The sequence below is a fragment of the Hoplias malabaricus genome, chromosome 11 (genome assembly GCF_029633855.1).
Source record: "Hoplias malabaricus isolate fHopMal1 chromosome 11, fHopMal1.hap1, whole genome shotgun sequence".
Taxonomy (NCBI): Eukaryota; Metazoa; Chordata; class Actinopteri; order Characiformes; family Erythrinidae; genus Hoplias; species Hoplias malabaricus.
The window spans coordinates 7,400,116-7,415,926 of NC_089810.1; the positions used below are offsets into that span (position 1 = coordinate 7,400,116).

At 41.7% G+C, this 15,811-nt stretch overlaps 1 protein-coding gene across 2 annotated transcripts in view; it reads right to left on the reverse strand.

Moving 5' to 3' along the window:
• The window catches only part of chd2 (chromodomain helicase DNA binding protein 2), a 41,988-nt gene extending 26,621 nt beyond the window's left edge, over nucleotides 1-15,367 (reverse strand). Inside the window, exons 1-6 of one of the 2 annotated variants that reach the window (XM_066684409.1) lie at nucleotides 14,857-15,367; nucleotides 14,369-14,484; nucleotides 6,044-6,284; nucleotides 3,129-3,215; nucleotides 1,314-1,375; nucleotides 73-198 (exon numbers count right to left, since the gene is read on the reverse strand). In XM_066684409.1, the coding sequence (XP_066540506.1) occupies nucleotides 73-198; nucleotides 1,314-1,375; nucleotides 3,129-3,215; nucleotides 6,044-6,284; nucleotides 14,369-14,430 (578 nt within the window). In that variant the 5' untranslated portion in view covers nucleotides 14,431-14,484; nucleotides 14,857-15,367. Of the gene's footprint in view, nucleotides 1-72; nucleotides 199-1,313; nucleotides 1,376-3,128; nucleotides 3,216-6,043; nucleotides 6,285-14,368 lie in introns of both variants that reach the window. The other variant, XM_066684410.1, reaches the window with a different exon arrangement.
• Between the last annotated feature and the right edge of the window lie 444 nt (nucleotides 15,368-15,811).

Below are 15,811 nucleotides of genomic sequence, written 5' to 3' on the forward strand. Positions count from 1 at the left end.
TATCGATAAACGCTCATCTCATGATCAAGCTGGGATGAGCTGTCTGAAGGCCAGGCTTCGCTACACTCTTACCTTCTAGCAGGAAGTCGTCTGGATCTAACTTTTTTTTCTTCCTGCTCACTCTCTGAACTGCTGGAATCTTCCTCATCATCATCATCATCATCCTCGTCGTTTGAGTCATCATCTTTCCAGGTATTTCTTTCAACACAGAAATACCACAAGTTCACCCATGAGGGGCTAGTAATAGCTTTAGCCAGTATGCTACCATGTGCTCGCTTCACCGAGCAGAAACACTGAGCATCTAATGCACCTAAGGTCTGAGCTATGGAGCGCTTAATCGTACTTACCCCACAGGTCGTGTTTCATTTATTTTCATGTGATCTGTGAACAGTTTTGTGAGATGTTTGGGCCGTTGCAAGTGTGTGTTGCTGTAGTCAAAAATATGGAAAGTCATCTGTAGAGTGTGGTGTGTCCATGGCTATGTTCACACAGCGGATAAAACCGACTGAAATCCGATTTGTCAGTTCACACTCCTGAACTGACCCAGGTGTAAACACCAGCGTTACCCTCGCTGAGCACAGGGAGAGGTCCGTACTTTCCGTTCCAATCACTCTGGTTTTACACCGAAAGAATGAAAACAGGAACTGAATCCAAAGTCAGTGCTAATCCATAGGCCAGGTGTGTGAATGATTATTTCTAAAAAGTGTAAAAGTATGGTGAATTCCACCCTGACAGTCAGATAAACACTGGATTCCAGTACTGTGTCTGAAATGGGGCAAATCCCATAACAGATCTGTGTCATGCATGGAGAAGAGCGGATTTGGGCCACTGTTTACAGCTGTGTGATCATAGCCCACGTGAACTGGGATGTTCAGGTCCAACCTGCCAGAAGGTCCCAGGTGGATGTGAATGTGGAAAACTGGTCCATGCCACAAACGTTTAAAATAAAAGAGTGAGTGTAGTGGGGTGTAGGGGTCAAAACGAAAAATGCAAACTCAAATGTACAGAGCATTTACACACTGCTACATCTACTGCTACATGACAAATTAAAGTGGAAACCTGATAGAGGCGGTTCTGTGTCTGGGATGGCATGCTGAAGTATGTGTATGAAACTGGTGTATGTATCTGGTGTAAAATGAAGTACTGTATGTGAAGATAAATGTAAAATAATAAGAAAACAAGGACTAACACACAAACCGACAACGTATGATTGATTATGTGAACCTACAGCATCAATACAATGTAGAAGACACAGATGAGAACAAAAGAAACATGTATTAATTCATTCATTCCTCTGCTCTATGCATACTCACTGTTTCTTCTTCTGCTGTGGTCCTTTGCGTTTAGGGCTTTCATTCTCAGAATCACTGCTGCCCTGTAAAACACGTAAAAGACTCACTGAAGCACTGACTGACACCTTGTTACATTTTGACCTGAAGATGGCAGCACGCTCTAATATTTCATCCCCAATAGCGGCCTCACGGGGGCGCCAGACTACAGCACTACGTCAGAGACTTTCTCACAAGAGCAAATCTGTCATTCATTCAAGTTTCCCCTTAGTCCAGATGAGCAGAGAGTGAGCAAAGAAGCCCAAGGGTCCCCCTCAAGCTCCTCCTAAGGGATCCCCAGGCGTTACCAGACCTGCCGAGAAATATAATCCCTCCAGTGAGCTATAAGCTACATGCTACGCCTGGTCTATCCCCAGCAGGTGGTGTCCAGGGGGAACCTTTATCAAATCTGGCTTCTCTTAATTGGAAGGGGCACCTCTGCTGATCACAGGAAATGAGCCCAGCAACTGGAACAGTCTCATCTCGTTCTTTTTGTCATTATCTAAAGCTCATGAAGATGGGGACATAGACCTACAGGTAGATTGAGAGCTTTGCTTTATGAATTAGCTTCCACTATACGGCTACTGCCCAGTAAAACTGCCTTACTGCAGTCAGGGCAAAAGGTTAGCAACGGTACGAACAACAACCAATGCCCGGTGAGCTGGAGTAGGAAGAAAGACTTAGAAGGGAACACACGGCATGGATCTCAATAAACCTTCTTAAATTCCACTGTGTTTCACAACGACTTGAAACATGCCACTTTTACACTGAGTGGAACCGGCTCGAGCCGGATCTTTTGCTTTTCCATCAGCAAAAACTGGTCCTGGTCCTTGTACATTTTAGTCCCTGCTCACATCTGGTACGAATTGAGCCGAGAAGGTACTAAATGTGACGTGTAAATCACCACAAATCACAGAGCTCCAGCACAAACTCGCCGCTTGTAAAAATCTCTGAAGTTACAGCAGCTTTCACTTTAGTTTTTATCCGACTCTGAGCAGCAGCTCGTAACATTCCCCCGAGGAGTTTTTAAAGAGGTTTGAACGCTCCTTGGGTCGATGGCTGAGGAAAATCTCCAGTGAAAGCTGAACGTGCGACAAGGAAAACTGATCTGTGAGGACTGGGGGCGGAGCCTGACTTTTTCTGACTTTAAGGAGCACGCAGTTCCCGTTAAAGATGGGGTTTTTACAACTTCACTGGCTCCTTTTCGCGTGGGAGTTGCGCTAGTGGAAAAGCAACAAGCTAAAAGCACGTCGAGCCGATCCCATGCAGTGGAAATCCTCAATACACTGATGTACAGAACACGTGACCATAAAAATCCAGAATACAATCTTATCAGAGGACTGTAGCATATTAATAACCTACTCCTACTCTTCCATTCCACATTAGTGTGGAGAACATTGTAAATGCACGGGCTGAGGAACCTGTGGGATGGCAGGCCAATAATCTAAACACACTGAACTACTGTGCAGCGTAGATAAAGGGTGTGAGAGGAGATATCACTTCTTTAAAAGGTGCCCACACAAATTAAAGAATGAAAAGGCTTCTAGAGCAAGTAAAGGCAGCCTCACAGAAGAAGTAACTGCTCTGTTACCTGACGTAGCCTCTCTTCAGTTGTGAATTTATCGAGTGGGTTTAGTAAATACAGAAAGCACTGTAATGGGGTGGACCCTCTAATCTGGTCTCTACCTCTGTTCCTGGTGTTATCAGGGGGAGGATGTAAGCCCAGGAGAAAGGAGCAAGGGACTGAGACATATGAAATAATCTGAGATTCCGTTTACAGTAAAAACACAGATGGCCAACCTCCGCTCCAATGTTCAGTCGAGCCGGTTCTGTTCTGCTCCGGTTGGACCTTCGGACACCATAAACATCTGGATGTTCCTCCCACATCTGTCAACATAAGATGACAAACACATCGTCTTTCCATTTTCACTTCACTTTACCACACACACACACACAGAGAGCCAGTACTGAATGGTGAATATTAGGACCACGTGGGCAGTGGACACACTTCATAAATCCATATAAATGTGAGATAAAACAGAAAAGTGTGTGGATATAAAGTTACAGAACTCTGAATCTGAACCGAGCGTACAGAAACAAAGCAAAGCAAGTGGTAATGAACAAATCAGAAGCAGGCCCTGTCCACATGGATCCGTTTATGTTTAAAAAACTGAGTTGTTCTTCTCTTGGTTTTTTGAAAATATTCCAATCCAGACGAATACAAAACCGGCTGCATTCTCATGCCAGTCCAGTAGGGGGCATAGTACCTCTTAAAGAGAGGCTTCAAAACATCCTGAAGCCTGAGAGAAACAGGTTTAATCCCAAACCACTACATCCTCCCTCTGTAGTGCACTACACACTGAAACAACTGAATCTAGAGGTTAACAGCGCAGTGTATATCTCTAACACACACCATTTCTATTTGTTCATCTGTGTGAATCTGAACTCTAGTGCTGTCTGTGTGTGTACAGTGTATTTTATTGATTACTGTACTCCACTACAGATGGAGTGAGAAAGTTTTTGAATTCCAGCCAGAGACCGACATGCTGTTTGACCTCAGCGTTTCCAAATAAAAAACGTTTTTCTTTCGTCCACACAATAACAGTGTTGATGCCCTTGTGGACGAGGCCTTATATCGCTATCGGCTGATGTCTGCTTTTTTAAAGATCATTGGCATTGGGCTGATGTTTTGATTCTGTCGGTATTTCCAACTGATCCTTTCTGACCCATTTATGCCAGAAAAAGACTGGGCCACCCTCCTGCTCAAATATCTATTAATTTAAATAATAAACAAATGAATTAATAAATAAATGTGATGAATTGTGTTGTTTAAGAGATGCACTGCTAACGGTCGACTGATATTTCCGTGTTTATTCCTCTGCTTTATGAATTGTTTATATTAATTTGAGATGATCTATAATCTAAAAGAGAGAGTTTAAAGCTGTGACTAATGCCACTAACTAAACCTGGCTTTTATTGTTGCGTTACATTAATGCAGAGTAACACATACATTGTGAAGGCTATAAAGGTGTGTAATCATCAGCGTATACGTCCAAGTCTATTACCGCATATCGGCATTAGTCTAGAATTCCCACATCGGTCCCGAAAAGCATGTTAAAATACTTATCATTACACGGGAATGGCGTACACTTACATTTCCGAATTAAAGAAGTGCAAAACACACTCGACGCTACACTACCCCACAGTTACACGCTGGGGTTCCAGCCAAAATGTTCACAAATGTTTTGCACAATAAAGAAATATTGGCAAAAAAAAAAAAAACGTTGTAGGTATGTTTACATTCACTTTTGCGAATAAACGTCAGATGACGTAGGCTCCATGATCGGGACGATCTCAAACGAGGGACAGTTGGGGGGGAGTCTGTTAAAAGCCTGTTGTCGTGGGGTCAGTCCAAGGCTCTAGGGGGCGATGTGTGATGTATAAACCAGCAGAAACGTCACTGTTTATTTTAAAAAACACGTTTCCATTGCCCGTTTGTGCTTTAGTGATGTTCAAATTTATTTTGCAATTTTTTTTTTTGTCCTTTTTCCACTCAGTAATTTTTTATGCATATTTTCATAATTTAGTGGATGGTAAATCCTCTGGGGTTTTGTACTTTTTCTCTGAGAACAAGTGTTTTATTCTTTATTCCTCTACAGTTCATTCAAGAGAAACGACCGGGGAGTCACTGAAAGTCTCATCTTCCAATTCCTCCTCTTTGAACTGATCTTCATTAAGACTCTAACGCAAAACGCCAACGTGCCGGGGCATCAACCGCCTGTGAACCGCCGGTACTGACCTCAGACGTTTAGCAAATAAAAGGCCAGGCAATGACCCAGTTCCCAGTCTTCTCAACACAAAACGTACTAAGAGGTCGGGTGAAGTGCTGGAGCGCCACTGCGCTGCTGAATATGAAGTGGGGAGTGTCAGAGAGAGAAGTAAAAGCGATGAGTTCAGTCGGTGCCACAGCAGAGGTGCCGTTACGGACACAGACCCTAGATCCGGGGCCACCTCAGTAAAGAGCAGACACTCGTTTTGGCTCTTTCCAGCATAAGAAACAACAAATAAACATCACTGAGAAGTAAGTACAACCTCGTTAGGAGCCTTTGAACATGGTCACGTGGGTAATGTCGTTATGCTAAAAAAAGGTGCTACATCCACTGTGACCTCTGTGAGAACCTCTGTGACGCCCATATTTAGAGTGTGACATCAACAGTCAGTGAGCTCCTACAGCGCCCCCTCCCTGTGGCTCTCTTAAAGGCACATAAATGAACTTTGACCTTGTATTTAAAGACACAGAACAGAAATTCAACACCTCACACACGTCATAAATACCACCCTCGTTTTTAGAGACCATTTGCATTTTTAAATACCGTGGTATACATTATCACAGTTATACCGCTCAACCCTACTGCGGAGTCGTTTTTGTGTACTGCTTTGTGTCTGTGTAGTTGTGTTTACATTGTAGGGTTAGAAACAGAAACTGGGAAATGGGTTGTTCATATTTCTATTGCACTGAAATGAAATGTATGGCCCCAAACGGACATTAACAACAACAAAGGACGGTCCCTGACCTTAGCACAGTCCCGTCTAATATGACCCTGTGATGTAATGTATGAGGCGGTGTGTTTGCAAGCACTACCATCCACCTCACAGGTTGTGTATGAAACAAACATGAAATAGGGGCTGCTTTGAGACTAATCTCTGGCCGTTACCTTCTTTACTTCCGCCAGACTCTCCTTCTTCTTGACCCGTTTGTCTTTGGACTCAGCTTCGTCCGGTTCAGCCTGGTGGGTCTTGGAGCCGGACTCGCTCTCGGACTCGGAGTGGCTCTCTGACTCTGAGGAACTGTTGGACTCGAAGTGGTGGGAGGGCGCTCGCTCACTGCCTTGTTCACTCTCTGACTGACTGGCCGAGTCCGAGCCAGAGCGGTTCGACTCCTCCGAAGCGGAGTTGCTGCAACAGCAGAGATGGACATGTTCAGGACCAGAGAAGAGCTTGAAAACAGAGCGCTTACAAAAACAAAACACACACAAGAATTACCAACACTCTTCCTCCTCTACCACCAAGTCATAGACGTTACTTGAACGCAGGAGACGCCCTCAGAGTGGTGCGAAACATTCATGACTTAAATACCTTGGAATAACGACTCTAGCATTAAAAAGGGACATATTTTAAAAAGCCACCAACACAGACACTGAAACACGTCCACCGAGTTTTCTGTGCACTGCCATAGTCAGAAAACAAGCTGCTGATCCTGCTCCACTTCTGACGTCCAGTGTAGAGACTTGTGTGCAAAGACGACATTAAATCTGAGGCAGAATGTCTCATTATTACCTCGTTTTCTGACGTTAGCAGCCCAGAGAAAACTGACTAGTTGGGTGTTTTTTCACAGTGTGTGGGCTCCAGATCCACACACTAATGTGCAGATGCGTAGGAGGACTTCCTCCATTTTCCATACAACACTTCACAGTTGGATTAAGAACTTGTTTAGGGCTTAGGGCTGAAAGGTTGTTGGTTCAATTCCCACGAGCGGCAGGAAACCTGGGGGCGGTGGGAGTAAAGGAACAGTGCTCTCCTCCTCCCTCAACATCCACGACAGAGGGGCCCTAGAGCAAGGCACCGAACCCACAACTGATCCCCGCTCTGGGTGTGTTCACACTGCCTAGTGCACTAGTGTTTGTGTGTGTGTGTGTGTGTGTGTGTGTACCACAGATGGGTTAAATGCAGAAGACACACTTCCTTGTACAATGACAACTGCACATTAATTTAAATGAAATGTTAATTGAGTTGGGCTTCAACGAGTTGGGCCTCGATAGTTGGATTATAGAACGCTAGATGAGACCCTGATTCTAATTTCCCTGTTTCACAGCTACTTTTCTGGAACAGGTTTTGCACATTGCCTCGTCCGAGTCGCCTGGCTCTCCCCTTTCATTTGGTTGAAAGCTGAAACGCTCCCAAACTCACAAAGCTGCATTTGGGTTTGTGACCAAGTTGCTGCCGTTGTGTCCATTTTATAAAACGAAGACTGACACTCAGCCGTTCAGATGCCAACAGTTGGGCAAAATTACACTCCTAACCTTTTAATGACTTTTAAACAAATTTACACACCAATGTGTAAAGCAAGAAACTTGTATACACTGCGGTGGTGACGGTTCTTGTCATTCATTGCGGTTGGTGGGTCACTAGTGCGGTATTACGACAGCCCTATTAGGAGTCTGCAACGTGAGGAATGATAACAACAACAACACAGTGTTACTGATGCAGGACACTGTATCGCTGAATAAAATAACAATCTCTAAACAGAAGTGTGAGAAACAACGCTCGTTGTGGTGCAGCAACTGTGTGTGTGTGTGTGTGTATGAATGAGTGTGTACCTATATGAATGAGTGAATGAGTTACTAGCCAGTTCCAGGTGGTGAATGACATCTAAAAATAAGTCCACACTCCTCCCTGATCGATCAAGAGCAGTCTCTATTAGTTAGAGGTTAATAAGATAAAGGCTAGTGAATAATGAAATATTATATTTCTTCAGTCAGTCATTCATTTTCTGTAACCACTTCGTCAGGATAATGTGAAATATTAATATTAACACAATCATAATGCACATGTTTGGGGAATATCTGTGTGTTCCATACACCACTAAAATGAATAATGAATGTGGTGAACTGTTAAATCCCTACAGTTTCATGTCATTATTCAGTAATATTTCATGAATGAGTCTATATAAGTAAGTGAATATGTGGAAGCATGTACGAGTATTGAGTGAATGAGTATGAATATGTATTTAAGTGAATATTTGGACGTGAGCATGTATGAGTGAGTGAGTGAGTGAGTATGTAAGTGAGTGAGTGTGTAAAATGTGTAAGTGATTGAGTATGTGAGTGTGTGAGTATGTAAGTGATTGGGTGAGTGTGTGAGTATGTGAGTGTATATGTGAGTGAGCGAGTGTGTATGAGTGAGTATGTGAGTGTGAGTATGTGAGTGAGTGTGTATGAGCGAGTATGTGAGTGTGTATGTGAGTGAGAAAGTATGTGAGTGAGCAAGTATGTGAGTAAGCGAGTATATGAGTGAGTATGTGAGTAAGCGAGTATGTGAGTGAGTGTGTAAATATGTGAGTGAGCGAGTATGCGAGTGAGTATGTGAGCGAGTATGAGTGTGTGTGAGTATGTGAGCGAGTATGTGAGTGAGTGAGTATATGAGTGAGCGAGTATGTGAGTATGAGTGAGTGAGTGAGTTACAAGCCAGTTCAATGAGGTACTAAAAGTAAACAGATGAAGTGGAACTCAGTAAAACAGTAGATCCTTGCTTTCACACACTGTAAATGTAATTTAAACTTCCTCAGACTCACACCAGTTCAAATGACTCCACAGCTTCTTAAGAGCATTTAACAATAAAAGCACTGAAGTATGAGAAACACAGATCTGATCACAGTACTTCACTCTGAGTCATTTCTAAAGCTAAACCCTGGGCACGGTTTATTTTAACCCTTTGTTCTGGCCGAGTAGCTTCAAAGACGTTTTGCATGTGGTGAGCTCCCGGGCGTCTGCGGGTACATGGAAACAACTTGGTGGTTTCTTGAAGCAAGTGCCACAACAAACATCCAGATTCATCTTCCTGATAAACACTAAAACTGAAAGTGTGTTAAAGGTAGGTGAAACAGGACTCGGGCCTGACACCAACTCCGAGTCCTAACAGCTTTAACCCATTAGAGCCCATTCTATTGGTCATTCGTCATGAAGTGTTCACACAGGGTGAAGGACAGCTGCTGTGTTCAAATGATGCAGGAACTAAACAGATTTTTAATTAGACCCCGGGGATATGTAAAATAATCAAGATAATTGGGACGCCTCTCTTCAGCGCAGGCTAAGGGTCTACTCGGGAATAAAATTACAGCAAGCAAACTTCAGTCTGGATACGAAAATTAAATACACACTTCATGCCATTTCTCCAAGGCTTGTGTATAAAATTATAAATTATTCACAATGTCTTGAAGTACATGAAAATCTCAGTGTGAAACACCCACCCCTTTATGTTCTTTAACAGGTCACTGCACAAGTAATTTTTCAGGTCATAATTTGTAAAATAAATAAAATAATTAAATAAATTATATATATAACAGACGTGTGGAAAATCTGACTGTAGATATGATGTTCAAGAGCTGCTTGATATTTCAACAAAGGGGTTGTTGATCCTACAACAGCTCAGACCCATATGCAAGATTAACGCACGGATATGTATTTTATTCTTATGGGAGATCAATTTCCAATACATCATTTCATTTCAAAAACACTCAACTTCTGAGTCACTTTACATTTTACGTGTATTTCAATGTGCTTTTTCAAATGAACCCTTTTGAAACCGCTTAGAACTGTTTAAGCAGCTTAGTCCATAATAAGAGGCCAGTAAATCAAATGCCCCGTCCCTTTAAGAAGAGTTACGTCTGGTGACATATCTTTAACTCCCAATACACTCCGTACTTTTAAAAACTATTGTATAATAATAATCATCATCATAATAAAATAGTGTTAATGATTATTAATGCGATATAATATTAGCCTTTGAATACTCTGTGTGTAACACTAATCATGAGGGTAAAGGGGAACTGAACACTGAAGAATAATTATGTGAAACATTTAATTACATACACAAACAACTCAACTGGACACAGTGAATGAATGAATGAATGAATGATTAAACTAAGTATAACTAAGCCTTTTGTCCGACGTTGATGGCTAGTGAAAGCCCCTTTCTCAAAGTTTCTACAGCTGTTAAAGTATAAAAAAATACAACTGATAAAAGCAGGACAACTGACTGAAATCTGTACGTGTTCATCTCTGTTGTATTAAAGACCCCACACACAGTGGCTCCTCCTCCCTCGTCACCTTCACTGAGCTGAAAACAGGTCCACTAGGAGTGACGAGAAGAGACGTGATGCCTACGAAGGAGGACACCCCTTGGACAGTCTGCTTTTCAGCAAACGACATTGTGCTTGGCAGTAAACGTTGTTCACGTTGGTCTGGTACTGTTGTGTTGTAATGTAACAGCTTCTTGTAAATGGGGTCTTGTAATGTTGTAGGTTACATGGACGTGTGTGTGTGTATATATATAAATACACACACGCTACAGAAACCACTATAGTTTCTTAGATGGGGAGGAAATATGAGTTTCCTGTGGTTCAGATATTTCTCCTGCCTCCTTCCATTTCAGTTGAGATCTCAGTAAAGTCTCACCCATATCAGAATCCTTTAGGTAATTAGAATGCTGATGTGCAACTTAACATCAGAAATCATAATATATAGCCTACCCTCAAGCATTTTTTTATTTCAGAATTGTAATGCTGTTAATATTACTGTTTTATCTGCAATGAACGTAGTGTGTATTTTGTCTAATCCCATTTATACTCCATAATATCAGAACAATTTAAGTGTGAAATCTAAAGCCAAGTAATAAATCTTACACACACTGCATCAATCTCCTTTAAAATATCTTTGGGTGAAGCCTGTAATCTGTGGTGATTGTGTAAGCGAGGGTTTAAAGCAGGCCCTGTGAGGGAATGCACTGCCGAATCCACTCAGCTAGCAGCTGCTGACAAAGCACTCTCCAGCCAGACAGCCCGCCCTTACAGCGTGACGTAGGCCGGGGGTGGAGCCAGCCCCTCTACTGAGCCACGATTGGCTGCCGTGTTGCTAGACTGAACAAAAAGCCAATCAGAATTCAGCACAGCAACTTCTGACCCTTACAGCACTTCCTGCTCTCCCTTCCTGTAGTTCCATGCAGCCTTTATGTAAGCCCGTGTAACTCATACAGGGCTCTGCAGCACAAAGCAAGAGCCATTTTGTGACTTTCAACTGGACTTTCAGCCATTTAATGGCACAGATTTTACACTTAAGACATGGCTGAGCTCTAGTCGGTCCTCCTTTAAATGATTCCCACACTGAATATGAGTCAGATAAAAGAACTACAGCCCTGAGGAGGTCAGACTCACTGTGTTTTTAGCATTTTTCTGCCTAACTGGCTGAAAAATATGTTCAGAAAATGGCTGCCAAAGGCCTACAACAGAGTCCAGTCACCTTCCTGAAGGACACACTCCTATATAAGTGCATGCTCCTTGGTCAGAATAATAAAACTCATACAAGGATAACTTCTAAACCACTTATTGAACCTGTAAAGTATTTAAAATGTACTCTCTTGGCATGACAAAGTCTTATAAACATTGTATAAATCCCTTAAACAGTGTATTCTATTTTTTCAAAATAAAAGCCACTACTTACAACAAATTGTGGCTGAATTTTGAAATGGTTTGTGTTCCCATAGCTTCCAGATGTCAACAAATATTTCGATGTCAGGAATCAGATAAAAGCACACCACATTAACAAAATAAACCTATAGAGTCTAGTCACCACTAAAAAAGATGGTAAGATTTTATTCAGATTTTATTATGTTTTTCATTACAAAAGAATCACAGCTGCCTTAAACACTGTACATATATAAATAAAGGACCAATACAAACCTCCAACATGTGCTTTGAATGAAATTATGTTAAATTAAAAGTTCCACCGTGTTGTAATTGCAAGCGAAGAGAGTGAGATACATGTCTGCATCTGCGTTGCTCCACAACAAATGCCAGGTTACACACATTTTAGTTTTAAGTTAAGATTTAGCAGTAGTTGATTTGCGTGTAGGAAGATTGTGATGCATCGCAACGCTTTGCTGTGTCACACGCTTGCAGTTATGACAGAGGTAAGAACACATTTGCCTCCTCCTGTAAAGTTATGACGCAAGTAAATTTTTTAGGGCTCTCAACGACCAAGTACCAATAACATCCAATCCATGTGGTCGTTCACTTATCTTGCCCAGGCCCTACTTCAAATGATTGTAAAACAAATGAATGAAGGGGGGGGGGGGGGGGGGGGGGGCAATAAAGATTGATTCAATCTGTTTACAACAAAAACTATCCCATAATTCATTATTACATCAGAAATAAATAAATATTTCTGTTCCAGATTGAAATTCTGAAGTTCACCACATCAAGTATCTTGAAAACACTTCAGACAATACCCTTCCCATTGACATCTTAAATGAAGGTGTATTCATTGACTGATTTCATGAACCTGAGGAGTTCACAATTAACACACCTGCCTCTTAAATTCGTTACCCGGGTCAGGTGAGTTAGATTAGGGCTGGAGCTCAACTCTACAGAGCTGTAGATAATCAGAAACAGGAGTAGCACCCTCCAACCTGGAGATTCTGTTTTAAGGCCAAAAAAAAAAAACACAGAAAAGATGCCCTTTTAAACAAGGTAGGAATTTGGGCACAAACACATCAATTTATAACAACTCACTTCTTTACATCACATAAAAATTTTAATGAATTGTTAAAACCCATAAAGGCCATATAAAACATAACACCGCTGGCGTTAAATACTTTTTAAGGTATTTTAAGGCTAATACAGCACCCACAATTCATTATTATAAGCGCAATGCTGAAGAAAATCGACTGATGGCTGCCAAAATAATGTTTCTTTAGAAAAAAGAAGTTTTAAGAACCTACACATAAAGGTAAGGGTTTAAATAGAAACCTGAGATAATGTGAATGACTTTTACATAATTGTGATTTTTCTCACAACACAAACCTCTTTAAAACAAGGTTCTTCAAGAAACCAAGGGGCTCTTCTATGGCACAGGAAGAACGAACTCTTTGTGACTTGGGAAAACCCTATTAACAATTAAATGAATGAATGAAACTGATACTTGTCATCCCACATTAAAAAGGTATCCAGATAGATCCATACATTTTGCTGAAGAATAGAGTGCTGCCGTTAAATCAAAACATTATTAACTGTGTCAAAAAAAAAAACCTTAAATGGTCCCAAAAAATGACTTGGAATTAAAATACCGTTAGATAACAAAAGTAGCCTTTGAGGCGTTTTCATTTCCTATGAGCTACGGTTTCGTTACAGCAGCAACAATATTTTTAACTAAAAGGGGAAGGGCTCTAGGGTCAGAGAGCAGGGTCAGCGCCCCTGGAGCAGGCCTAGTTCAGAGGCCCAATGGCATTAATAAAAGACAGGACAGTGACACCAGTACCCCTCCGGCTATGGGCTCACTCCTGTCAATCTCCTGCCAGATATGGGACCTTCAACATAAAATATAGAAACACATGAAACAAAGAATGCTATTAGTTTTTTTTTTTTAAATAATCTTGAGTCTGAGACAACATTCAATTTTTTTTAAATAATTCACCAACAAATCAGTGCTTAGAATAAAAATAAAAAAGGAAATCAGGAAATCAAACATTTCTGTAAAAAGGAAAAAAAAAACAAAGTTGTGCCATCAGTTCTTACACATTTCTACTAAACCGTACCAATTATTAAAGTCAGAAAAACAAATATTATTCAGTGTTTTAAACATACAGGAAGCCCACAGAGCAGTGTTGTTGCCAAATCAAATAACTGCATCATAAATAAGTGATTATTTTAAAGAAAATGTACAATATATATTTTATAAATTAACATTTAGTCTATATTGATTAATTAATATCACTCATACGCTTGGATCAAACCAACAGGAGGGCCTTAAACTCATACCCAACACCATCTGATTGTCTATTAGACATATGTCAATCAATCTAAGACATGGCTTCAAACACATGAGTGAAAATCAGCTTTATTAGCATTAAAGTTACACATAAAAATGGTGCAATGCAGCACAAACTAATCAGGCAAGGTCATATTTACAGGATTGCAAATGAGGGTGAAAAGGGGAAACAGGGCAGTGGTTAATTCAGAGGTTTAGGGGGTGGTATACACCGGGGGTCCAGCTTCTTTAGACAGAGGCCTGGTTGGGTGCTATTCGGTTTCAGAAATGCCTGTAAAATCAGGGTGTGGCTATTCAACTATCCCAAGGTCAATGGTCTAAAACCAGTTCATTTCATAGAAACTGTGGTTCAGATCTGTGCACAGGTGATCGACCATGCCTGTCAAGGTAAACAATCGAGACAGATGTGAGGAGGGGGGGATAAAGAAGAAAGTGTCGTACCTTGAAGCATTGCTCTGAGTCGAGCCGTCGTCTCCTTGCTTTTCTTTCTTGCTCTTCATCATGGTGTGGCCTCGGTGCTGGGTGTTGTTAATGGTGAGGGTTAGTCCAGGTATTAACTGTCAAAAGTTGAAAGTGGGGGGTGAACCATCACACGAGTCCCGGTGGCTTGCTTTAGCTTTAAGGACGGCACAAGTCCTCCTCCCGTTGCGACACGAGAGAAAATAGCAGCCTCGGCTCGATGCAGGCTCGGGCTAAAATGCGTCAGTACTGTTTAATTTTGTTTGTTTATTAACAATAACTGTAAAAGCAGCTCGGGTTTGAGAGGACACCTGCTCGATAGGGATCCATAGACTTTCAACGCGTTAGATCCAGCAGTGCCACATGCATAAATTCTTACTGCGTCATCAGAGACAAAGGACGATTGAAAAGAGGATAAAAAAATCAAAACACAGCAGAAGGTAGAGGAAATAAACACATTGGACACATACCTATTCCACAGACACGTAGTAGAAATACAGCAGCACGTTCGAGGAAGAAAAAGACGTATGTGCTGGTTTATTCCTCCGGTAAGAAAAACGAAAAACGGATTCAAACGATCTCAAAAGAAATAAGAAGACGTAATAATATTAGAAAGCGTTAAAAACAATGAGAGAGATCGCGCGGTGGCCTCCTGAATGAGCGAGTGAAGATCTGAAGATCACTAAAAATGGAGGACGGCCAATGGCTGCCAGCGCAAGGCAGAAAACAACGACTGTCTCCTCTCCGCTAAAGCGCTACATGTTTCTCTCTCGACGAAACAAAGACGCGAAACGACGCCTGTACGTTTCTAAGACCCTCCGCGACATGTACGGACCGAGTCCGTTTAAAACGGAGACCCGAGGCGAGAGTTAAAGTTGGGGAAAGTTGAGGGAGAAGTACTGGAGGGAGCCTGGTGTGGCTCAACGCGCTTCTCTTCCCAACACTCATCCGCCATCTACAGCTCCTTCCAGCTAGCTCGCTCGCTCTCTCTCTCTCTCTCTCTCTCTCTGATTGACGTCCTCTCTATTTAGCCCCACTCAGGTGATGCACTCAAGACCCACCCCCTTTCATTTTAAACCAAAAATACTACTTTTAAATCACTAAAACTCTAAACTTCAACCCAAAACTAAACACTGGCACAGCACCCAGAACACAAACCCAGCCTTCACAGAACAACTCTGTAGGTTTTAAGGGGTTATAAAAATGTATTTCACTAAGCCATCTCTTCCTGCTCACACAGGAAATGTGATATCAGCCATTTTAGAGTGTTAGGCTGAGGGGGACACCATTTTAGGAGCTGGTCAAACTCTCGACACAACATGGGTCAAACTCTCCATAACTGAGATTAACCTTAATAATCTATGACCTGGCACTCGAATCATCATTCACATTACAGTAAGGGGGAAGAGTGATTGGTGTCAGGAT